This window comes from Macaca thibetana, chromosome 16 (assembly GCF_024542745.1).
Source record: "Macaca thibetana thibetana isolate TM-01 chromosome 16, ASM2454274v1, whole genome shotgun sequence".
NCBI classification, from domain to species: domain Eukaryota; kingdom Metazoa; phylum Chordata; class Mammalia; order Primates; family Cercopithecidae; genus Macaca; species Macaca thibetana.
In genome coordinates this window covers 25,882,649-25,907,392 of record NC_065593.1, presented here as the reverse complement: position 1 = coordinate 25,907,392, position 24,744 = coordinate 25,882,649, and the positions used below count along the sequence as shown (strand labels likewise).

Below are 24,744 nucleotides of genomic sequence, written 5' to 3'. Positions count from 1 at the left end.
AAGATGGAAGAGTATTCTAAATTTGAGTAATCTAGGAACCTCAAGGGAAAGCTTGCTTACCTTGTCATTGAATATACGGAGACTATCTAAAGTATGCAGGTTTTGTTCAAGAAGTGCCGTGCCTGCTGAATACAAGTTGACTTCATCAAGCTGCAGCACAGCCACAGCTACCCAAAAGAGGGCTTTGTGCAGAGGTGAGTCCTGGCAAAGGAGACATGTTTGAGGCTAGTAAGATGAATCATGATGTAGTCTCTTTCAAAACACACTGCAGTAAAAAATAAAGCAGCTTATCTTCCTAAATTACCCAGGTTTTCTCTTTTGGGGAAGATAAAGATACAGGTAAGCTCTTCACCTTTCCATATGTATAACTAAAGACACTGTTAGCTGGACTGAGAGCATTACTTAGCACCTCCTTTGACTTCTCCCTGTTCTTTGACTTCTAAATCCAGTCACCAAGGTTTGTCGATTCTTCTAGAGTAGTCTCTTTTGTATCTGTCATTTCTTTCTTATTGCTAATGACATTACCACATGCCAACCTTCTTTATTATAAAGGTGGATTCTTTTTACCTCAGTTTCTCCCTACTCCAATCCACTGTGCACACTATCACCAGGATCTAAGTCCTGCTTTCATCACATGACTTGCCTGCTTAAAAACTGTACATTTCCAAACTCTTTTCTGAACAATGCTGAATATGGGATGAGGTCTATCCAGTCCTCACAACTTTCCCTCTCTTGATTCCTTTGAAAAGTTTCTCCATTACAACTAGAATGTTCTACCCACCTTCCCTCCATTGTCCCGGCATTCTTGTGCAGCTCTCTCCCCTTCTCTCTACTACATTAACTCCTATGTTTCCCTTTAACTTTAGTTTAAACTCTGTCTTTTCAACTTCTTGTCACCCTTAACCAGTATGGTAATCTCTTGCTGCTCCGAATTAAAAGCATGTATTATTGGCAATCCTTATTTAGCACTGTGATATTAGGGAAAATACATGGACTTTAGAGTCAAATAGTATCGCATTAGAATCATGGTTCTTTTATTAGGTATGTGACCTTGGGCAAGTTATTTAGCCCTTCTGAGCTCATTTTCACTTATAAGATGGGGACCAGAGAACCATTTTGTATAATATAAAATTAGGATGTTTGTAGACAAACCAGGAATATAACAGGTATTTATTTCTCTGTTATGTCTCCCAAGTCTGGCATACCTTTGTACTCAAATCACAGAATTAAACTACTTTAGAACTGGAGGGTAACACTATGCCATTATCTAATCTAAGATTTTTCATTTTATTAATACGAAAACATGATGTCCAGATATATTAAATATAAAAATGGGTTAAGCTCAGATGGCCACATCATTTTACTCCTTTTAAATATCATCTTCATTTGGCACCCAAACTCTTATGATGATCAAGTATACTTCTCTCAGATCTAATTTCTCCATAGTAATAATCACTAACATACTATGTATTTGGTTTACTTTATTATCCACTCACTCCCCAACCTCCACACCCACCCCAGAAAGTAAGCTCCATGACAGCAGTGAGTTTTATGGGCTTTGTTAGTACTCTATCTCTAGCGCCTGAAACAGTCCTTGGCAATAGCAGATAATCAATACTTATAAGATAAAATAATTAAGAATATATACCTATCTTTCCTTTAGCACTGATGAGACAAAAAACTTATAAGCACTTGAGAACATACTAGCCATACTTACTCTTCTCCTAATATAACTACTTCAAACAACTAAGAGGTTCTACTTTAACTATAGCTTTTTCATTATAACTTATTCTCATCTTATTTTCTAAACTCTTTGAAAGAAAGTAAAATTCAACACTGATACCCAAAATGAATGTGCTCATTTTCTGTACAGTAATTACCTTATTAAGAAGTGGCTGTAATTTGGTTAGTGCTATTACTGTAGCTTCTATCAGAACTTGACTGTTGTAAGTATCAGGTCCTTTTAAGCAACTCTCAAGTGCCTTTTAGGAAAACAGAATTTTTTATTTTACTTTCATTGAAATAAAACATTAACTCCTAAACTGAATCTCAGAATGAATTCAGAAGGAACATTTACTTATTTAATAAATGCTAGAATGATTTCTAATGCTATGGTGATCTTCGTAGCTAGCTTAATGTACATTTGTTTTCTTATGTTTTGATATTTCTACATTATAAGAGTCAGACATTATGATAGTAATTACAAATTAAATAATTTTATACAAGGCTATAGTCTTACCATATAATTAAATACTTTGAAAACTGGTAAAATACTAAGTGTACCTGCTTAGCAAAAGAGGCAACATATTTTATTTTAAAGACATCTTCCTTATCGAAGTAATCAGAGTTTACAAATAAAGACAGCTTCTTTAGAGAAGACTTCAAATAATTACAATAAATAATCAAAATACATTTTAAAGGCTTAATAAGTAACATATATTTTATTGACCTCAAATTTAAATGTCTTTTAGAAAAATGAAAGATATGCTTTACAACTTGAGAACCATAAATATTTGGGAGAAGTGAGGGTGGAACAGGTACCTTGCTAAGAATACGGATAATCTGCTTTATCTGCCCATGAGACACTCGTTTGCTAATACACCCAAAGACAACAAGAGCTCTTGGTTGCAGGGATGGATTATACTGGAATGCAAATCTGCAATTAAAAGATCCACAGAACTTATAAAAACCTTTGTGTTTATATATACTAAATAATAAATTATAAATTATAATATTGATCATACAGTAACAGCTGTATTTTCAACAATACACATATTTTTACAACTTATATTTAATTTGGGACATACCTTTGAGCTAGTTCTGTCCACTGGTCCAGCCACTTGCACGTTGGAATATCTCTCATGCATGCCTAAAAAAGGGGATACTCTGAATACATATGTGCATAAATATTTTTAGAACTGTTAAATGTTTATTGTGATGTCATTAAGTGACCTATCTGTTACCAATAACACAGTCCATCAAGTGTTTTATTTAAGCATTAAGTGCAAAATAGCACAATAAACCAGTATTTCTTCTATATAGTATTTACATATTTTTAAAAAAAGATTTTAACTTAGTTTCTTATCATTTTGCCTTCTCTACCTCCATGATCTCCAATAAAGCTTCTGTGACTGTTTCCAAGGATGTCAAAGCAAAAGTCTCTCTCTCATAGGAGCCAGGAGAGAATGACCTGTCCCGGTAACTGGAACGGAAGGCAATGACAGCAGCTGACTTGACTTTGCTAATGCCAAACAGCAAGTAAAATTTGGGTAATGAGAATTCTGTCAGACTGAGTCTCAAAACTTGCTTGGTCTCTTCTGTAAGAGAATAAAGGAACAAGTGAAGACAGAAAATATTACTTTTTAATTTCTAAAGTTCCATGCTTCATTTTGAATTTAGAAAATCTGAATACCATATAAAAATTACATAATCAAACCTCTAGATACATTGTATTAATGCTTCTTGCTTCATTTATCTACAAATTAGTGCTGGTAATGGAACATGGTCAACTGGCACTGAGTATTCTGCTTATGGGATAACTACAAGGGTCTACACGACAAGTATGCTTTATTATAGCTTGATATAGAATGGAAGTAATTTATTTTCTTTTTGGTAATATTGCATATCATTACCACAGGCTTAAATTAGCAACTTGGTGTTAGGGCACCAACATAAATAAGATAATCCATATTGATCAGGTGAAGTAAAATGGAGAAAGGAACTGGTAAACACAAATTCCTTTCCGAGAACTTACCACTAAAATGAAGCTGTGAACAAGTACACAGAGAGTGAATGATATTAATGACCAGTCCATGTGTGGAAGCTCTAAGGGAGAGCGGACCTGTGGCTACTAAGAAAGTAACAACGTGGAAGAGGTAGGGAAGATGAGCTGCCACATCAAGGGAATTGTTGAAGGACAGCATCAGCATGTAGCGTGCTAAAATAGCAATATCATCCCACATAAGATGTTGTTCTAAAGTAGGAGTTGGAGATAAGCATGTCTTGTCAATTATTTTGCACATCCTTCCAATAACCTGTAAAGAAGCAAGATTTTTTTTTTTAAAAAAACATGGGACTAAAAGTTTTAGCACAAAAGAGTTCAGTTTAAAAGTAATTACAAAACAAAAAACCTCCTGATGATAAAACAGATATGCTATAGTACAGAGGGCAAAAGAAAAGTGATTACCTTGCTTGAAACCAATTTCACATTTCCAGAAGCCAAAGCTACAGCAGTATCTGCCATCACCTCAGCTTTTATTGATCCCAAGCCACCTGTTGCACTGGTTTTGATGAAACTGTCTAGTACAACATCAAGCAGATCTGTAATCTAGTTGAAGAAGGAAAATAACATGTTTTTAATCACTCTACCAATTTTTAATTTAAAAATATTCATTGGAACAGCCTAATCAATATGAAAATTCTATTTTACCTGAGGCCTCAAAAATACTAGATTTTATTTACAGACCTGTCAGTAAATACAATTTATTATAAAATATCCAGGAAAGGATGAGTATATGTATTTGATTCCTTCAGAGATTAAGAGACTGGCATTCAAAAATTTTAAATCTCTATCAATACTATCTTCAGTCACTTGCAAAGTATCTCTGTGCTTTTCTAAGACAGTAATGTAGGATCAATATAAAATAGTTATTTGAAAATACAGAGCTGGGTGCAGTGGCTCACGCTTGTAATCTCAGCACTTGGGGAGGCTGAGGCAGGTGGATTGCTTGAGGCCAGGAGTTCAAGGCCAGCCTGGGCGACATAGCAAAAACCCATCTCTACAAAAAAAAAAAAAAAAAATTAGCCAGATGTGTTGGTGTGCACCTGTAGGCCCAGCTACTTGGGAGGATGAGGTGGAAGAGTCACTTGAGCCTGGGAAGCAGAGGTTGCAATGAGCCGAGACTGCACTACTGCATTCCAGCCTAGGCAACAGAGTAGGACCCAGTCTCAAAAAAAAAATAAAATATAGGAAATGACATCAAGTACCAAGATGTTTTCTAGGGCTGTAACACTGGCTCTAAGGTTATTTCAAATTATTTGGAAGAGCAGCAGCAGTGTTTGAGTGAGGACATTATTTCCTTAATTGATTACTCTGAAGAAATGATATGCCTAATTCTTGTCAGATAAAAATAAAATTTACATTATATCCTATTTTAATACTGGCATTCTTATGTAGAACTATAAATGAAAGCAGATGTCCCAAATAGCATCAATAAGAAGAAACATCTACTGACACCTTTGGAATGTAGAGAATTAGAATAAAGCACTATTTACTAGAAATGTCATCAGATTTCTACAGTTCTATATTTTATATATATATATATAAAAGCTAGTTATTTGCACAGTCTATAATTATGCCAAGAAGGAGACTGTGCAAATCACTAGCTTTTCTCTGGCTCTGAGATATGCACTAGACATTTACAATTTTGAATCAGATGAAGAGCTGGGTGAGTGTCTACATGCTTTCTGAAGGAGGAAATTGTGCTTTTTACAACTCTATCCCTAGTATCTGGGGCAGTGCTTTGCCCAACATGGGCACCAGATAAATACCTGCATAAAGGAGATACTAGATAAATATTTGAGCAAACTCAATACCTGCCCAAGGCTTCCCCATATTTTTGCTTGAATAGATGGGTACATCTGTTTTTCATTGATGGTCATTGTTATCAGCTTGTCAAGAATAGCAGTAACTCTTTGTCGTTTGGCATCATCATTATGCTTGCAAAAACGAACTAGATTTGACAGCCATGGAGTCATGTATTCCAAACAAAGGTGTTTCAATTCAATACCTGGAAAAAAATACACTATTAGCATGTGATGGTCAATGAAAATCACATCAACAATTATTTAATATTAAGAATTCAGGGAAAAAACGGTAAAAGGTAAAGACCATTACCTAGAATCAGGCCTGGAGAAAAGAGACTTGGCAAATGTATTTTTGTAGAGGTGAAGAAAGAACAGTCCTTGAAGAAAGTAATTTTAAAAGCCAGTAAGCCAATTTTTGAAAAGTTTTGTCTCATTTTCCTCCATTTTAGTCCTTTCTTCTTAAAAAGTTGTTTTATTCTCATTATAAAAGGAAAATGTGGTAATCACAGAAAGTTTGGTAAAAGGAAAGCATCACCGCAAAAATGAAAACTGTATTAACATCGGTGTATCATCTCATCTCTCCTCAGGCTTTCAAATTTATGTAGACTTAATGTACATTTATGTGTGTGTACATAAGTATAATCCACTCTCACTCCCCCACAAAAACTGGGATTATGTTATACATGCACTATGCTCTGAATATTCTTTTCAGTGATTACACTTAGATTATTATTATTTTTTGAGACAGAGTCTCGCTCTGTCACTCAGGCTGGAGTGCAGTGGCTTGATTTGGGCTCACTGCAACCTCCACCTCCCGGGTTCACGCCATTCTCCTGCCTCAGCCTCCTGAGTAGCTGGGACTACAGGCACCTGCCACCACGCCCAGCTAATTTTTGTTTTCCTATTTTTAGTAGAGGCGGGGTGTCACCGTGTTAGCCAGGATTGGTCTCGATCTCCAGACCTCGTGATCCGCCCACCTCAGCCTCCCAAAGTGCTGGGATTACAGGAGTGAGCCACTGCGCCTGACCTATACTGAGATTGTTTATTCAACATTACAAATTCTGTGAACTTTTTTTTAACTTACTTGAAAAAGCTTCACATTTATAAGACAAAAATTGTACAAAAATTTATACACTTTACCTAAAGTCTCAAAGAATTTTTAAAATTGTAAAATGTACACAACATAAAATTTACCATTTTAACTATTTTTAAACGTACAGTTCCGTGGCTTTACCCATTTTTAAGGGCACAGTTCAGTGGCACTGAGTACATTCAAATCATTGTGCAGCCATCACCACCATTCATCTCCAGAACCTTTTCATCTTCCAAACTGAAATTCTGTAACAAAGCCATTTTTTAATGGCTTCGTATTATTGCATCAGATGGAGAACCAATAATTTAATCAGTTCCTTATTCTTTGGCTTTTGGCCGGTTCATTTTTTTGCTATTATGAATAATATCATATGAAGTTCTAAAGTAGGCAAAATAAATCTATGCAATAGAGGTCATAATAGTGTTTACTCTTGCTGAAGGGAGGGTACTGAGTATATCCCTCTGGATGCTGGAAATGTTCTGTCTTGATCTGGAGATACTTTCATGATGTATTTGCGTGTAAAAGTTCATCAAGCTGTTGACTTAAGATCTTGCACTTTACTGATAAGATATACCCTCAATTTAAAAATCTACATAAAAATAATGCTATAATAAACATCTTAACATTATTTAGGATAAACGCTAAAAAGCAGAATTATGAGGACAAAAGGTATGAATAGTCTTAAGGTCTTGTTATCCACTTCCAAATGCCTTTCTAGAAAAATTGCCCATACTCACAATTCCACAGACCACCAGGAATAGATCTTAAAAAAAAACTTTGCCAAGCTGATAACTAAATATATTATCTCACTATTCTTTCAATTTGCTTTTATTAGTGAATTTCTTAAAATATAAATATATATATTTTTTGAGATGGGAGCCTCACTATGTTGTGCAGACTGGTCTCAAACTCCTGGGCTTAGCGATCCTCCTGAGTAGGTGGGATTATAGGCATGCGCCATGGTGCCTGGCTTTTTTCTTTTTTTGTACAAATATTCTTTTTTAAAAACATGATTTGTATGTTACTGTTAATCCACTTATTAATCTGTAAGCACTCTTCATGATTAAGGATTTCATTCATTCATTCATTCATTCATTCATTCATTCATTCATTTTGAGGCGGAGTCTTCCTCTGTTGCCCAGGCTGGAGTGCAGCGGAGTGATCTCGGCTCACCACAACCTCCACCTCCTGGGTTCAGGTGATTCTCCTGCCTCAGCCTCCTGAGTAGCTGGGATTACAGGCATGCACCACCAAACCCGGCTAATTTTTGCATTTTTAGTAGAGAGGGGATTTCACCATATTGGCCAGGCTGGCCTCGAACTCCTGACCTTGTGATCCACCCACCTCGGCCTCCCAAAGTGCTGGGATTATAGGCATGAACCACTGTGCCCGGCCGATTGAGGATATTAATCATTTATCATATTTGCTCCAAGTGTATTTCATAGTTTTTAATTATCTTCACTTGTGTTTATGTTTTAGTAGACATGTTTTGAAGTTTTATGTAGTCAAATCTGTTTGCTATTTCCTTTGTTTCATTCTATCCCTTTTTTACTTCATATGTCCTTACTCATCTAGAAAGCAATTAAATACTCACTTGTTCCTCTTCTTTTTAAAATGGTTCTAAGCTTTTATATACAACTTTAAAAAATTTTTTTTATTTTTATTTTTTTTTAAATAGAGACAGGCTCTCACTCTATCATCCAAGCTGGAGTGCAGTGGTACAATGATAGCTCACTATAGCCCTGACCTCTGGGGCTCTAGCAATCCTCCAGGCACAATCCTCTTGCCTCAACCTCCCAAAGTGCTGGGATTACAGGCGTGAGCCACCACACATAGTCCTACTCAACTCTTAAATACAGGCAGAACACACTTGGTATCCTGTGGTGTATGGTGAAGATGAAGACCTAATTTAAGTCATTTCCCAACTTCATTTCTTAAATGACTTAATCTCTCCCGCATCAGTTTGTGATGCTTCTTTATCAATCTGTTTCTCTTAAACTGATCTGATGGCTGATTCTTGCACACGTATGTTTTAATTATTGTACTGCTATAAAGTGTTCAGACATCTGTACTATCAAGTCTCAAGTCTCCTTTCAATATTTTCTTAGCTATTTTTGCACTTTTATGTAGAATTTAGAATCATTTAAGTTCTATCTCCATTCTCAATCCTCAAATCCCATGGTTATTTTGATGAAATTACATTAAATTTGTAATAATCTGGGAAGAATTGTTCATGCGGGAATACAATATGCCTTTACATTCACTCAAATCTTTTCTCATATTATTTATCACTAAAGTTTATATTTTCCTTGTTTTGTCTGTCCTACACATTGTTTTTTGTTAGGGTTATATTCCTACACCTCTTACCTGAAAAAGCGTCTTAGTGAATTGCTGAAGCTTTTAATGATCTAATATAGAAAAATCAAGAAATATGTTTGAATGCAGAAAAAAAAGTTTTATGTATTACTGGAAAAGGAAAGGGAAGAAAAGGTCAGGAAATATGTTGGGAGAAGATCAACATTTATAAAGCGATTGGATATAAAGATGGACAAATATAAAGAGTGGATGTTAAATTTATGAGACTTAGTTAATACCAAGTCAGAACTGACTCAGGGCCCTGTATTATGTGCCACTGTGCTTGCTCTCCGTGAACTGTACATGTACTTTAAAATTATTGTTCAAAGTCAACCTGAAGAAAAGAGAAAATGATTAGTTCTCTAAAATTAAGGAGGCAACATGGATACTTATGTGAACTTTTCTGCAAACAAGAGAAATGCTGAAGCTACTTAAACTTTAACAGTGAAGAAAAGTAGTGGTCCAGAGTTGTGTCAAGTACCAAACTCTTGCCACTTTGCTTTTATTGTCAGAATTTTGGTGGATTTCTCAATGTGGCCTACCAAAAAGTTCCTTCAGAGTTCCTTCAGTTACAGGGTACCACAGATATAAAATCAGAAGAGGAAAAAAAGTAAAAATATAAGTGAAAGGCTTCACTGGCAAATTCTGAAATGAAAGGGTTTTCTTTGAATTCTCTTAGAATAATTGTTAGTATTAAAGAAAATTATCATTACTTACTAGATTTGCTAAATCCAGAAATACACTCTTCCAAAAATTCTAACGTGAGGTGTGGCTCATTGGCTGCCAGTGTCTTACTAATAGAGACAATAAAGAGGGTGTTGTTGGCAGGGATACATAAACCTGATGTCTCTAGTAACTGGCCCTCGATTTTTAAATTAAAGGTACAAGTTAAGGCACACAGAAGATTATAGGCAGCTGACCTAGAAGAAAACACAAATGAAGTTGTTTTAAAACGTATTTTTCCTTATAGTTCCAAAATGTTTTCATAACATACAATTTGTGATTCTATTACAAAGTATGATCAACTATTTTTAAGTTTTATGATCAATTAGAAATAAGATGCTATAATTCCACAGTAAAACCAAAATACCCCTTAATCATTTAGGGATTTTATAAAAAGGGAGACACTTCATATAACCATAAGAGCACTGTGAGGCTCCTACGACAGAGAGGCGGGGTGCAGGCTTTCCTAAAATCAATCTTACTGGGACACAAAATATGAAAGGACTTATGGTCCTAAGGTGGATCAATAGAAATTAAGTAAGAATAAGGCACACAATACATTTTTAGTAAAGCCAAAACTCAAATTCTGGTTCCCTTTCCCACTAGATCCAGTTATAATGGGGATCGTAAGGACAGGTATCAGATGGCCCTTCCCTTCATCAAATTAGAATGTGAAAATCTTTAATCAGGGTCTGCTGAACTTCTTTCTGGGTGTCCTAAAAGTTACCCTACAAACTGAAGGTTAAAAACAAAATTAACTTATAATTAAGTCCTCCCATTTTTCCCTCTATGACCTCATTACATCATATACAACCACCAATATCGAAAAAAACCTGTAATATCCAGGTTTCATTGAGACCAAACATCACTTACAAATGTCTGAAAATATATTTAAGCAATTTAGGAGACGGTCTAAAACACTCAGACTCAATTTAAAAATTTTAATTTTCTCCCCTGTCCAGTAAAGGAAATAGTTTGCTCAGTAAACGTCAGGTTTTCCTTACGTCTGAATGTTTATCATGCTACTATATTTATGCAACAACCATATAGGAGAACAAAGCCACTAGAATTTAAGTCTGCCTAAAGGCTTTTTCTCTGGGATGACATGCTTCAGCAAAAAGCAGAAGTTGTAAGAGTTTGCTTTAGGTCACTAGAGAAGAATACAGGTTTACCCAGGCTAATAATTGTTAAAAGGTTGTTTGTATTTTTCAGTGAAGGTCTTTGAATTAGAAATTAAAGGCAGGCTTACAGCTCCATGTATCTAAAATGTGAATATTAGTGTTATTGTTTCTAAGTTTATATATCTTTTTTCTTTTTTAAAAAAATTTTAGAGTCTCACTATGTTCCCCAGGCTGGTGTGCATTGGCTATTCACAGACATGATTATAGCACACTGCAGCCTTGAACTCCTGAGCTCAAGCTGTTTTCCCGCCTCAGCTTCCTGAGTAGCTGGAACTACAGGTGTGTGCCACGGTGCTCAGCTTGTATCTTTTACTAATTCCCAGGAATTCTAAGTTATACAATTTTGACAAAACTTTTATCCTGTGTATTTCAACACTTATAAAGAATTGGACTTCCTCAACCCAGGATAGGTGTCACAGACACCTATGAGATAAAGGAAGCAAAGCATACACAAAATCTTGCAATTTCTAAAGCCCGTCCAAGTAAATAAATCTTGATTTTTTTTTCTTTTTCCTTTTAAGTAAAGGAGAATTTGGAATCCTAAAAGGCCCACTATAAAATCTGGGCTATGTTATCCTCAGGGAAAATTTTCAGAAGAATTTACATCTGTAAAAATCTTCAAAGTCTCAAGGTACTTGAGACAAATAATTATCCTAACTTGGTAAAGGAGAGGTGCAAGGAGACGCTGGCAGGGAGGGAAAAGGTAAGATAAGAAAATACTACTTACCAAGTATAAACTATTCGCTAGGTTGCTATGCTATACTACTACACATACTATTTTTTAAGCTTTTGTAGGTATATGAGGAAGGCAATTAACTTTATTTTACAAATGAGGAAACTAGATCTCTGAGAACTTCAGTATCTTTCTCAAAGTACATAGCAAGAAAGTGGCATATCTGTTCAAACCAAATCTACTCACTCCACAGCCATGCTCTTTCCACATGCATATTCAAATTATTAACCCTAAATGGAACCAATTACACTCTGCTCAGATGATGTATTTAAGATTTATTTTGGGAATTTTGTTAAGAGTGATGTAGGTGGAAAGTATGCAATACTGTTACCAAGTTATTAAACATTAGGCCTCCTTTTGTCAAACGATAATCTGACTTGACTTTTAAACTAAATAGCGATATACTTCTGAAAATGGAAAAAAAATTGAGGACTTAGAGGAGGAAAAACTTAATTTAGGATACTTTGGGGAAAAAAAATCTGCTATGTCATTTTGTTTTACATGAAAGTTTCCTGGAGAAAGGACATATATTGGTTTAGTGTGAATCACCCTGTTTGGAATTCCACAGTTCATGTGAATACCCCACAACTTGATGATGTCACAGTGGTTAACCAACACTGCATACCTTCCAATTTACAATATTAAGGTAGAGGCTGTTTTAAAATTCATTAAATGGTCTCATTTTAAAAGCAACAAACCCCAAATAAAACTGAAGTGAATTTTTAAAAAACCTACCGTAAACTCGGGTCAGAACTGCCTAAATTAAGTAATGCGATATTAAGCAGTGTCCCAGGGACATCTTTTGGCCGAATCTTGGTGTGTTGGGGGATAGAGTCGGGCTGTGACAGCTCCCAGCGGGTCCGGATATGAATGATAGACTGGACAATGGCTTCACACTCCTGGTGCATGAAGGTGAGCGGCGTGCCCTGGTTTGCAATGGTTAAGGTGAACTGGTTCTCATCTACTAGGCAGATTTCTTCAATTTCCGAAGCATAATAGATGTCATTTAAAAAGACTGATTGTCCTAGGACTTTTGTTCGCTCTGCTGAGGTTACTTGGACAGCAGTAGAACCAACCTGGAAAGTGGTGGTGAGGGGGTGAAGTGGAGAAGAATTAAATTATTTTACATAAAATTCTAAAAGGCTCCAGAAACCAACCAACCAACCAAAACACTATGCCATTTAAGGAAGAGTTCCCACCATTGTATATTCAAATGGTTCAGTAATTGTTATGATAAATGTTCTCAAAAGAAATAAACATTTACAAAATTTTTATTTTTTCTTTTTGAAAAGGTCAAGAATCTTATAGAATGCCGGGTGCAGTGGCTCATACCTGTAATCCCAGCACTTTGGGAAGCTGAGGTGGGCAGATCACTTGAGGTCAGGAGTTCATGACCAGCCTGGCCAACAACCGCGTCTCTACTAAAACTACAAAAACTAGCCTGCCGTGGCGGTGGGCACCTATAATCCCAGCTACTGGGGAGACTGAGGCAGGAGAATCACTTGAACCCGGGAGGCAGAGGTTGCAGTGAGCCAAGATCATGCCACTGCACTCCAGCCTAGGCGACAGAGTGAGATTCCAAATAAAAAAAAAAAGAATCTTACAGAAAAGTACTGATTTTATCCTGAAGGTTCATGTTCCTCACTCTGCAAAAAGCATGCAATAATCAGAAGAACTCTCATTAGGTAATTTCTACTCTCCACACATTCCTACGATTTGAATGACGTAACAAACTGCCCTCTCCAAAACGCTCTTCTACTTCCAGCCTAACCTAGAATAAAATGTATACGTCTCATATCCTCCACAGGACCTCCATGATGACACAAATGTTGGTCTTCCTACATCTAGATTTACATGACCTTTTATTTTTTGAGACAGAGTCTCCCTTTGTTGCCCAGGCTGGGGTACAGTGGCACAATCTTGGCTCACTGCAACCTCTACCTCCCGGGTTCAAGCGATTCTTCTGCCTCAGCCTCCCATGTAACTGAGATTACAGGTGCCCACCACCATGCCCAGCTAATGTTTGTATTTTAGTAGAGACGGGGTTTCACCGTGTTGGCCAGGCTGGTCTTGAACTCCTGACCTTAGGCGATCCGCCCACCTTGACATCCCAAAGTGCTTGGATTCAGGCGTGAGCCACTGCAATGGCCTTACGTGACATTTTATATACCACTATGGGGGTAGGACACCTAGGGAGGCCAGGATATAGTCTAGTCAGTCAAGAAAAGCAATGAATCATTTACAAAACACAGACTAAAACTTACTTTAATAGAAACTTTGGTATCTTTGTGAGCTAGCTTGAGAGCATTGTGGAATACCTTCAGGTCCTCTTCTAAAGCCAAGGTGGCAGCAGGTAGTTTCTGTTGTTCATGCTCTATGTGCTCAGCCAGTTTCCCAGGACAGTCTATGAAAACAAGCCTTTTGCTACCTTTGAGGCCAGTCAGCAGCCGCTCATGGTACTTGGTGTACTCCCTGACCCAGGAGTTACAGTTATAGATATAGACTGCGGAGACGTTGTCGTAAGCAAAGCCAGGAAAAACAACAAACCACTTAGAGAGAAAGTCTGTTTTAAAGCGATTGCTAGGCCCGGTATGGGTAAGGTCCACTACAATTTCATATGGCTTTGCATAATATGGCTTTAAAGTCAGTAAGACATGGTATATCAGCAAATCACCATTGATTTGACCAGTTTTGAACCTAAGGAAAATGACAAAAAAGACAAAGATTATTAACAGTGTTTTAAATAAATATAGAGATGCCACTCATCGATTTTATTTTATGATTCATTTTCTAGAGAGAATAATATAAAACAATTCTTCAATTTTTAAATCAGTTGTTTTTTGAACACTGAGAAATAAGGCTAAGAGAAGAGACAAATCTCCAATTCAAAAATTTTGAGCAACAACAACAATAACAAATTTGCTCATTAGTCAAGAAGGGAAGAAAACAGTGGGAATTAGTAGGTTGCCTGCAGGCTCACCAAACTCCTTAGGCAAACAGTCTGGTAGGAATGACCCATCTGGAGCTCTGGAGTGAGATGGTTTTAGCCAATCCATTTATCCCACCTTGATCACAGGCTGATTCAGCAATGAACACATGATTCAAACCAGGACAACCAGAGCCAAAGAGGCCCAGTTCAGGTACTTTAGCTTCAATTGTTGGGATTTGAGATATTTCTTTCCTGGTGTTTATAAACAAGGGAATACATAGCCCTAGGAGTTGCTAGCTCATATTTTGGGATATAAAAGAAGAGCTTCCCAAAAGACTGAAGAGAAAGAGCTGAGAAATAAAAAGACAAACTGGAGCTTTGGCCATATCATTTGTGTCTTAGATAAAGCCTCTCCTGGGGTCAAATTTATCCCAGGACTACTTAGTTATATAAGCCAATAAATACCGTGTGTTGATTAAGCCATATTAGGTCATATGTTGCTTAAAACCAAAAGAATACTAATAAATGTGAGCAGCCACAGTGATGACCATGAAAAAGCCCTGAAGTAATGGCACCAAAGTTTCAAATCAAAAGAATCTATATTAACTTAGGCCCAAAGTTTTCTGTATGTGATGATTCTGGTGATAATACTACTAAGTAAGTTAAAATAAATATCTTTACCTCAGAGGTTGGTTAATGGATATAAAAATATAATTAGGGCTTGGCACAGTGGCTCACGCCTGTATTCCCAGCACTCTGGGAGGCTGAGGCCGGTGGGTTACATAAGGCCAGGAGTTTGAGACCAGCCTGGCCAACATGGCAGAACCCTGTCTCTACTAAAAATACAAAAATTAGCCAGGAATGGTGGTGCATGTCTGTAATCCCAGCTACTTGGGAGGCTGAGGCACGAGAATCACTTGGACCTGGGAGGCAGAGGCTGCAGTGAGTTGAGACTATACCACTGCACTTCAGCCTGGGCAACAGTGAGAGTGTCTTAAAAAAAAAAATATATATATATATGTATTATTATAATTAGATAGAAGGAACAAGTTCTACTATTCATAGTAGGGTGACTAGTTAATAGTAATGTTGTATATTTCAAAACAGCTAGATGAAACAATTTATTTTCTTTGAGGCAATGGATATCCTAATCACCCTGATTTAATCATTACACACTATATGCATGTATCAAAATATCACACATACAGGCAGGGCATGGTGGCTCACGCCCGTAATCCCAGCACTTTGGGAGGCCAGACAGGCAGATCACCTGAGGTCAGGAGGTCAAGACTAGCCTGGCCAACATGGCGAAACCCCGTCTCTACTAAAAATACAAAAATTAGCTGGGCGTGGTGGCACGTGCCTGTAGTCCCAGCTACTTGGGAGGCTGAGGCAGGAGAATTGCTTGAACCCGGGGAGCAGAGTTTGCAGTGAGCTGAGATTGCGCCACTGTACTCCAGCTTGGGCGATAGAGCGAGACTCCAACAAAAACAAAGCAAAAACAAAACAAAACAAAAAAAATCACACATACCCCATTAATATGTACAAATTATCATGTATCAATAAAAAACTGCACCTCAGAGTTTTTAATCTTGTTGGGAGAAAATAAGATAAAAATATGACAAGTCAAATGATTTTAAAACAAGTCAAATATTTCAAGATAAACGATATGAGGTAGAATGTAATCACTTGTCAAAGAACTGCAGAGAAAATACTGTTATTAAGACAAAAGAGAGAGAGAGAGATCAACACAAACTGGGCAGTCAGTGAAAGCTACATAGAAGATACAGTGGCTGAATCGGGTAAGGAGGAATGCAGAACTCAGCAAGAGGATTGGGCACGCCTTATGGAGAAAGACAAAAAGGAAAAGAAACCGGTAACTAGATGTGTTGAAGAGACAGCTAGTCTAGCCAGAATGGAGGATTCAGGTAGGGAAGTTTTGAGAGATAAAGCTGGGAAAATACAGAATAGTCAAATTGTGAAGAGACCATAACTGCTCAACCAAAGAGCTTAGGTTTTCTCCTAGGGGCTCATCATTTCTCAGCATATGTTCTGTGGACTACTGGCATCAGAAACACCTGTGGTGCTTGATAAAAATGCAGTTTTCTGGTCCCAACCTGGACCAACTAAATATGAATCTATGTAGTGGGGCCTGGAAATTTTTATCATGGTTTTTTTTTTTTTCCTTTTTTTCTTAACTCAGGCTGGACTGCAATGGCATGGTCACGGCTCACGGCTCACGGCTCACTGTAGCCTTGACCTCCCCAGGCTCAGGTGATCCTCCCACCTCAGCCTCCTGAGTAGCTGGGACTACAGATAAGTACCACCATGACCAGCTAGTGGTTTTTTTTTTTTTTTTTTTTTCTGTAGAGACAGGATTTTGCCATGCTGCCCAGGCTGGTCTCGAACTTCTGTGGCTCAAGTAATCCTCTCACCTCAGCCTCCCAAAGTGCTGAGATTACAGGTGTGAGCCACCATGTCCTGCTTTTATTGTTTTTAAACAACCCTCTCATCTGATAAAAGTACACAAACATTTCTGAATCATTACTGTAAGTATTAGGGAATGTTCAACCGGTTTTATTTTCCCTTAAAGAAAGGGGTGATATGACCAAAGAAAGTGATGTATACAAGATATATGAAGGAGTCAGGGCTACCGAAAAGGTACTGTAGAGTCTAGGTATGACCTGATAAGGATCTAAAATACTACTGTAGACAGTAAAGACAGGGAAAAAGAAACTGATCCAAGAATATGAAGGAAGGACCAACATGATTCAAAGTCTGATCAGGACTGAGAAGACTTGAATTAAAATGGTGTGTTGTATACTAAGCCTCTGATATTAGAATGTTGCTATCATGAACAGAAACAAGAAGACTGTGACAGGCAGTCTCTTTTAAAGAAAAAATAAAGTTCTTTTTATTTTATTAACTTAATTAATTTTTAAGAGATGGAGTCTTGCTATGTTACCCAGGCTGGATTTGAACTCCTAGGCTCCAGTGATCCTCCTACCTCAGCCTCCCTAGTTGCTGGGATTGCAGATAGGTGCTGCCATACCCAGTTTTGTTTTGTTTTGTTTTGTTTTTCTGAGACAGAGTCTTACTCTGTCACCCAGGTTGGAGTGCAATGGCATGATCTCAGCTCATGCAGCCGAGATCTCATGATCTCTGCAGCCTCCACCTCCCGGGTTCAAGCAATTCTCCCGTCTCAGCCTCCCAAGTAGCTGGGACCCGGCACGCCACCCGGCCCAGCTAATTTTTGTATTTTTAGTAGAGACAGGTTTTCTCTATGTCAGCCAGGCTGGTCTTGAACTCCTGGCCTCAAGTGATCTGCCTGCCTCACCCTCCCAAAATGCTGGGATTACAGGCATGAGCCACCGTGTCCAGCCCATACCCAATTCTTAAAGTCTGTTTCAGACATGTTAAACTTGAGGTGATGACAGGATGTTTGACAGTTTTGTGTGTGTGTGTGTGTGTGTGTGTATACACACTACACCACACAAAAGCATTTTCTGTCCCATATAATCTAAGCTTACTAGATATTTTCTCAAATAATTGTTACAGTTCCACAATTGTATATTATCTGACCAGCATCCCATGGACTCCAAACTCACATTTTCAAATCAGTCTGTAGATTTCAAATACGTCTTTTAGAGAAGATTTGAAATGGAAGATACCATTTCAAAACCTCTTTTGAATGACACTAAAGCATGTAGCAGGCCTATAGAATGAGCATACTGTCAAACGGCATTAAGTGGAAAACCCTCCCTGTTCTGGAGGCGGGGATTTGTTCTACAAAGCCTCCTGTCATGCCAGTGGCCAACTAGACGAGTTGGAGTTTTTTCGTTTTTTTTCCCCCCCGTGACATGTGCTTTAGTTGCAGTGGAAAGGAAATGTGTCATCTGTGGTTTGGTTTTAAAAGTGGAAAACTAGCTGCACATATCCTTTTTTTTTTTTACTGCAGATTTACTTTAAGGCTCATATTCTCCAAGTCTATTCTGCTTTAAATAAGAAGACAAGAAAAGAAGTGGTTTATCAAAATCACGTTATAATCAGATTTTGACCAAGCATTTTGTAAGGTAGGTCATATATATATATATATGGCTTTTCTTATGCCTTTTCACTTCTAACTTTTGACAGATTAGTGTTCGAGGAAATGCTATCAAAATGTATAAGAATCTCACTAACAAACTAGAATGGTAAGTGACTGAAAATGTATACTTTTTTTTCTGTCCTATTACATAAATTTTAAGTTAGAAATGAAAAAATTTACCATCGCCATGGAGTTTTAAATTAGGACTAGGAAAGATTTAAGTTTGGATTTCACAAGTAAACCGCACATGTTTTGTTATTTTTCAAAAGTTAAAAAATAAATTTCACTAATGCTTGGACATTACAAATTCTACTGAAAATAAATTCTACCAAAAATGATCAGAGATAAGAAAACTTTTGATAACACAACCTGGCCTCCAAGGCATAAACTGGTGTAAAAACAGTCCTCAATTCTCAGGCATTTGTAAGGGCAAGAGAAAGTCTCATTTTGTCATACAGTTTGTTTATTTGGGCATTGCAGTACATCTGGCTGAAGACAATCAACAGCAGGCCTATTATCTGTCCCGTGGTAAGCACTGTTAAAATGTGTACCAATACTGTGATGTATACTACACTGTTAATGAACTAATGTGACAAGAATAATCCACTTTAAATCATTATAGCATCTAATACAGAAGTCCAGTCTAGTATAAAAAGAAGGAAATTACTTGCTAATCCAATTTCAAGTATTTCTTTTTGTGAAATAATCATGAAATATCCAAAGATTTATGTCACTAAACTTAAAAATTAAAGATGAACACTATTATATAAAAGCCAGTGACTTGTGCCTTTAACTGTCTACTAAAGGTCATAATCTAAAAAGTAATCTTAATCCTAGAATATTTAATAATAGAGTTTTTCCTTCCTACTATTAATACGAAATATAGTCTCCAGTTAGCATTGTTTATTACATGCTAGTTTTGTTTGTATAACTCAACATATCACATTTCTTATTTTCAATTTCTTTATTTTAATAGTATACAAATGTTAGCCAATGACATATAACAACCATTTCTTATAAAACCTTGATGTTCAAAAGCCCGACTAGCAGTAGCATCCATGTTGCTTAGGAGTTGGTTTGGAAACAAAGACTTTCAGGCCCTACCTATACTAGCTAGGTAAGAATCTGCTTTTTTCTTTTTTTTTAAAAAAGGACTCCTATGTACATTTGAGAAGAATTTCTATAGCACACATAGGGTTCTTAACCAGGCAATTTCATTTAGTAAATCTCAGGAGAACAATACAGTTTTGCTTTTAGTTCATTCAAATAAATGCTAACAGTAAAATACTCCTTTCAAAAGTAGCTCAAGACAAACAGGTATATTATTATAAGATACCTCAATAATGATTATAAATCTTTCCTGCTGGGTTAGCGGTACATGAAACTGTTAAATTCTAAGATATGCCATTTCTATTTAAATCAATTATATGGTAGATAATAAAAATTTATAATATAACTTGTCTCCTTTTTGTTCTGGTTTCCAACAAGCTCAGAGCCAAAGTGGAAATTCAACTTTTTCAATTATATGTTGAGATGCTTAGAATCTGCCACTTCATCCCAAATCAAGATCCTGATGCTCTATTTCTATTACATATTTTCTTTTCTTTTTTTTTTGTTTTTTTACAATTATGTCAAATCAGAAAAAATGCTAAGTATAAATGATGCTTTAAAAGAAAACCCAACAACTTCTATTGAACTTTTAAGTCTATTCAGAGGAAATCTTCTGCTTTTTTTCAGATTTTTAGGTTGAGAAAACCAATATGCCTTTGCCTTCAGAAAGATATAGTCAGTACGGGGAAACAGAAATGAAAAGAGACAACCACCACAGTAAAACTGTGTTCACAAATATACTTACAAATATATTTCTAAGTACCAGCTTTATTCTAAGCTTCAAGATGAACACCCAAGAAGGAAAAAGAACACCTTGAATTCCTATTAGAAGTTCAGTTTCTTTTGGTTGCTACCAAACTTCCCCTCTTTCCACCAAAAAAAATTTGCATTTTTATTTCATACATGAAGCAAGAAGGTCAAGGTCACATTTCTTCTGTAAAGATTGGTGACAGGTTAGAGGGTGGGTAGTTTCTGCAAGAATGATTCTTAATTTTTTTTTTTTTTAAAGAAGGAATCAGAGAAGTAAAAGCAGAACTGACTGACTCAAAGCAGAAGTCTAACATGCTTCAAAGGGAGAAAACCATATAAAGTCATGATATTCCACTTAAAATGATTAATATTTATTTGTAATGCTAACTTCTAGCATCTAAAAGTGTAATAGAAAGTAAAATGCTTCTTCACACATAGCTGAATAGGAAAGAAATTCAGTTGAGAATGAATTCAGGGTAGTGAATATTAGGCATAAGCTTGTAGTTTACCCATAACATCTCAACACTATCTTTTAACTACAGTTACCAAAACTAGGATCCATTATTCTTTCACAAACTAACAAATTATATTGCTATCCCAACAGATTACCAGTATGCCCATGGACATGGAACACACAGGACATTACCTACATCTTGCCTTTCTGATGACAACAGTTTTTTCTTTGTCTCCTGGAACAAAAGCAAACTATACCCATCTGTGGGCTAACAGTACTACTTCCTGGGATTCAGTTATTCAAAATAAGACAGGCAGAAGCCAAAATGAAAACATTAACACAAACCCTATAACTCCTGAAGCAGATTATAAAGGTAATTCTACAAACATGCCTGAAACATCTCACATCGTATCTTTAACTTCTAAATCTGAACAGGAGCTTTATATACCTTCTGTCGTCAGCAACAGTCCTTCAACAGTACAGAGCATTGAAAGCACAAGTAAAAGTCATGGTGAAATTTTCAAAAAGGATGTCTGTGCGGAAAACAACAACAACATGGCTATGCTAATTTGCTTAATTATAATTGCAGTGCTTTTTCTTATCTGTACCTTTCTATTTCTATCAACTGTGGTTTTGGCAAACAAAGTCTCATCTCTCAGACGATCAAAACAAGCAGGCAAGCGTCAGCCTAGAAGCAATGGTGATTTTCTGGCAAGCGGTCTATGGCCCGCTGAATCAGACACTTGGAAAAGAACAAAACAGCTCACAGGACCCAACCTAGTGATGCAATCTACTGGAGTGCTCACAGCTACAAGAGAAAGAAAAGATGAAGAAGGAACTGAAAAACTTACTAACGAACAGATGGGTTAGTGAAGAAAAATGCAAAGTAGCAATGAGAAGGGTTATGGAGTAAAAATGAAGTCAGTTGGTATATAATCCCAAAGTGTTGTTCTGATGATCTAAAATTTGACATGGTAGACCTTGTAATTTAGAATCAAGTGGGTGAGACGGAAAGAAGTATGCCTGCTTAATTACTTAAACTGTGTACTTTTGTTTTGACACTGAATATTTTAAACAGCAAATAATAAAATAACTAAGCATTTGAGGAAAGTTTTAAGGATAAATTGAGGAAACTGATTAACAGAGATAGAAAGAGATAACTGAATAAATATTCCCTATGTAGCAATAGTGGTTAGATGACCTTTGTCGGAATGTAATTAAACTTTGAAGAGTTTTAGTGTCCTTAAAGCCAAGTATATGCTTTAACATCAAATGGAAGTCAAATTCCTAATGCAAAGATAGAGCTAAACTGTGCAATTTAATGGTACCTTCTTTGCTGGATGTGGCAGAATCCACACCAGCTTATCAATCAACACAGCTAATTTTAGCCTAGATGCTTTTATCTTTCATATGGCACACGTAAGAAGTGTTTTTCTACTATTAATATTAAATTAAAACCTTTAATTTTGTATAATAAATTAAAACTCAGAATAAACCTGTGACTATGTATATTTCCATTCACTTTATTACTTTAGAGAACACGTTGTAAAGATCAGTAAGAAACAGAGCACGACTAAAATAAATAAGATTTATACCCACACCAATAGGCTAAGTGTAAATGTAAAGTATGTTTTACTGTTTAAGATTAATAATATTCATCTTTTCTATAAATACTACTTACTGGAACATTAACAACAAGTACTCAAGGGTTGATTAATATTTGGACTTCAAGATGCCAAGTAGCCTAATGATTGATTTGGGGGGTGCGTGTGTGTGTGTGTGTGTGTGTGTGTGTGTGTGTGTGTGTGTGTGTGTGTGTATGTTCAAATTTGGAAAACTGGATACTTCAGGTTATTATTTAACCTTTCGATAAACTGGCTTCAAGTAAAATAATGACTTACATTTAAGTTGAGACCCCCCCCATCTTCAATTAAATATATTACAAAAATTGGTTTGACAGACTTTCCAAATATCTACTGAAATTAACACAGGGCTAAGATCAGGCCACATTTCAAAAAACTCATCCCTTATTGGGCATTTATTTTGGCCAATATACTAACCATTTTAAAAAATATTTTTTATACATTTTTTCCCAAGTATGACTACAACCTTACTCTCCCTTCTAAGCTAGTGATTCTTACCCTGGCTGCATGTCAGAATCACCTGAAAAGTTTTTTAAAAACACCAATGCTTAATCCCTATGTCTTCCTTCTGATGCAACTGGAATGGGGTGAACTCTAGGCACTGGTAATTTTTACATAACTCTCAAGGTGATAGCTGCTCTTGGTCATCAAATTTAAACGTCTAGGTATTATTAAAATGAGAGAAAAAAATAAAGCATCATTTTTATCATCAATTTATTAGCAATTTGTAAAAACCAAATCTATTCTCTAAACAAGAAATCATAAAAATATTATTCCAGACAAAGTTAAGTGTCAACAAAGTAAAAAAGAAAGCATAAGAATATTCATGCCAGTCATGGTGACTGAAATCAGGTTATCTTTTGAGCGGAAAAATGACCCAGATTAGAAATGAAACTGGACAGACTTTCCATTCTGTGCAAAAATTGAAAATTTGAGATTGTGCACCAACACATCCAGTAATAACACAAAGCACTCCTTGAATCAAGGGTCGTTAAATAAATACTTGTCAGAGAAAATTAAAATAAATTAGTATCACTATAAAACTAGGAAATTACTTTCATATTCAACATACTAGTCAAACATTTTCTCACCAGACAGCTTCTACCACAGGGATATTTAAAAGAATGTTTAAAATTCACTACTTACTATCTTGGCTACTAAACATATACTCTCAGAATGATACTATCCAATGATAGTTACTGAACAAACAGAAGTGGTTCCTTTCCAAATGACAGGTATTTAAAAATGGTAGGTAAGATACCTTTGAGTTCAAAATTTAAGAGACATTTAGTTTTGAACAAAAACACACTCCCTATCCCTGGGTATTACAGTTCACCAGCTTAATTCAGAGATTTAAAAATAGTGAATCAGGTCAGGCACAGTGGCTTACACCTATAATCCTAACACTTTAGAGGCCAAGGTGGGAGGATCACCCGAGGCCAGGAGTTCAAGGCCAGCCTGCACAACAAAGCAACAGCCTCATCTTTACAATAAATAAATAAGTCAGCCAGCCAGCACAGTAGCATGTGCCTGTAGTCCCAGCTACTCAAGAGGCTGAGGCAGGAGGATTGCTTGAAGTCAGGAGTTCGAGACCAGCCTGGGCAACACAGCAATACCCTGTCTCTAAAAACAACAATACTTCCAAAAATCAGTGAATCAAAAGCTTTATATAGCATTTGAGTATATTATGCTTTATAGCAGGAGCCCGTTAAAAAAAAAAATCTATTCTTTTTGCACCAAGCTGTAAATACCTTGAAGTTAAGAACCAGGTCATAATAACCTGTGTTTCCTGCAGTGACCAGGAAAAAGCAGTGCATGGGTTAACACATTCCATATCTACTATAATATGCACCATGCAAGGCACATTACATTTATTTAATTCCACCATAAGCTTATAAATTACAAATTATGATCTCCATTTCTCAAGAGAGGAAAGATGACTTACCCAAAGAAATTTTTATTCAGATGGACTCACTCTTTTCAATATACTTTGTTTAGTTAACTTCAAAATTTTTTGTATTTTAAATTTTTGTGGGTACATAGTAGGTGTATATATTTAAAGGGTAATGAGATGTTTTGATACAGTCATGTAATGTGAAA

At 36.4% G+C, this 24,744-nt stretch overlaps 3 protein-coding genes across 9 annotated transcripts in view; 2 read left to right on the top strand and 1 right to left on the bottom strand.

Moving 5' to 3' along the window:
- The window catches only part of NF1 (neurofibromin 1), a 293,463-nt gene that overhangs the window by 34,816 nt on the left and 233,903 nt on the right, over nucleotides 1–24,744 (bottom strand). For all 5 annotated transcript variants that reach the window (XM_050763771.1, XM_050763772.1, XM_050763768.1 and 2 more), the window contains 11 exons: nucleotides 13,936–14,368; nucleotides 12,407–12,747; nucleotides 9,752–9,954; nucleotides 5,596–5,789; nucleotides 4,187–4,327; nucleotides 3,755–4,034; nucleotides 3,103–3,317; nucleotides 2,808–2,869; nucleotides 2,542–2,656; nucleotides 1,881–1,982; nucleotides 61–201 (listed from right to left, as the gene is read on the bottom strand). In XM_050763771.1, the coding sequence (XP_050619728.1) occupies nucleotides 61–201; nucleotides 1,881–1,982; nucleotides 2,542–2,656; nucleotides 2,808–2,869; nucleotides 3,103–3,317; nucleotides 3,755–4,034; nucleotides 4,187–4,327; nucleotides 5,596–5,789; nucleotides 9,752–9,954; nucleotides 12,407–12,747; nucleotides 13,936–14,368 (2,227 nt within the window). The remainder of the gene's footprint in view (nucleotides 1–60; nucleotides 202–1,880; nucleotides 1,983–2,541; nucleotides 2,657–2,807; nucleotides 2,870–3,102; nucleotides 3,318–3,754; nucleotides 4,035–4,186; nucleotides 4,328–5,595; nucleotides 5,790–9,751; nucleotides 9,955–12,406; nucleotides 12,748–13,935; nucleotides 14,369–24,744) is intronic.
- Nucleotides 1–24,744, top strand: part of OMG (oligodendrocyte myelin glycoprotein) — a 94,774-nt gene that overhangs the window by 45,352 nt on the left and 24,678 nt on the right. The window lies entirely within an intron of this gene.
- Nucleotides 18,285–22,510, top strand: EVI2A (ecotropic viral integration site 2A). 3 transcript variants are annotated; one of them, XM_050763843.1, is made up of 3 exons: nucleotides 18,467–18,673; nucleotides 19,168–19,215; nucleotides 21,152–22,510. In XM_050763843.1, the coding sequence occupies exon 3, from the start codon at nucleotides 21,161–21,163 to the stop codon at nucleotides 21,869–21,871; it is 711 nt and encodes a 236-aa protein (XP_050619800.1). In that variant the 5' UTR covers nucleotides 18,467–18,673; nucleotides 19,168–19,215; nucleotides 21,152–21,160; the 3' UTR covers nucleotides 21,872–22,510. The 3 variants fall into 3 exon arrangements, with proteins under 3 accessions (XP_050619799.1, XP_050619800.1, XP_050619801.1); XM_050763844.1 differs by lacking the exons at nucleotides 18,467–18,673; nucleotides 19,168–19,215 and adding exons at nucleotides 19,261–19,804; nucleotide 19,883; XM_050763842.1 differs by lacking the exon at nucleotides 19,168–19,215 and having other exon boundaries at nucleotides 18,285–18,673.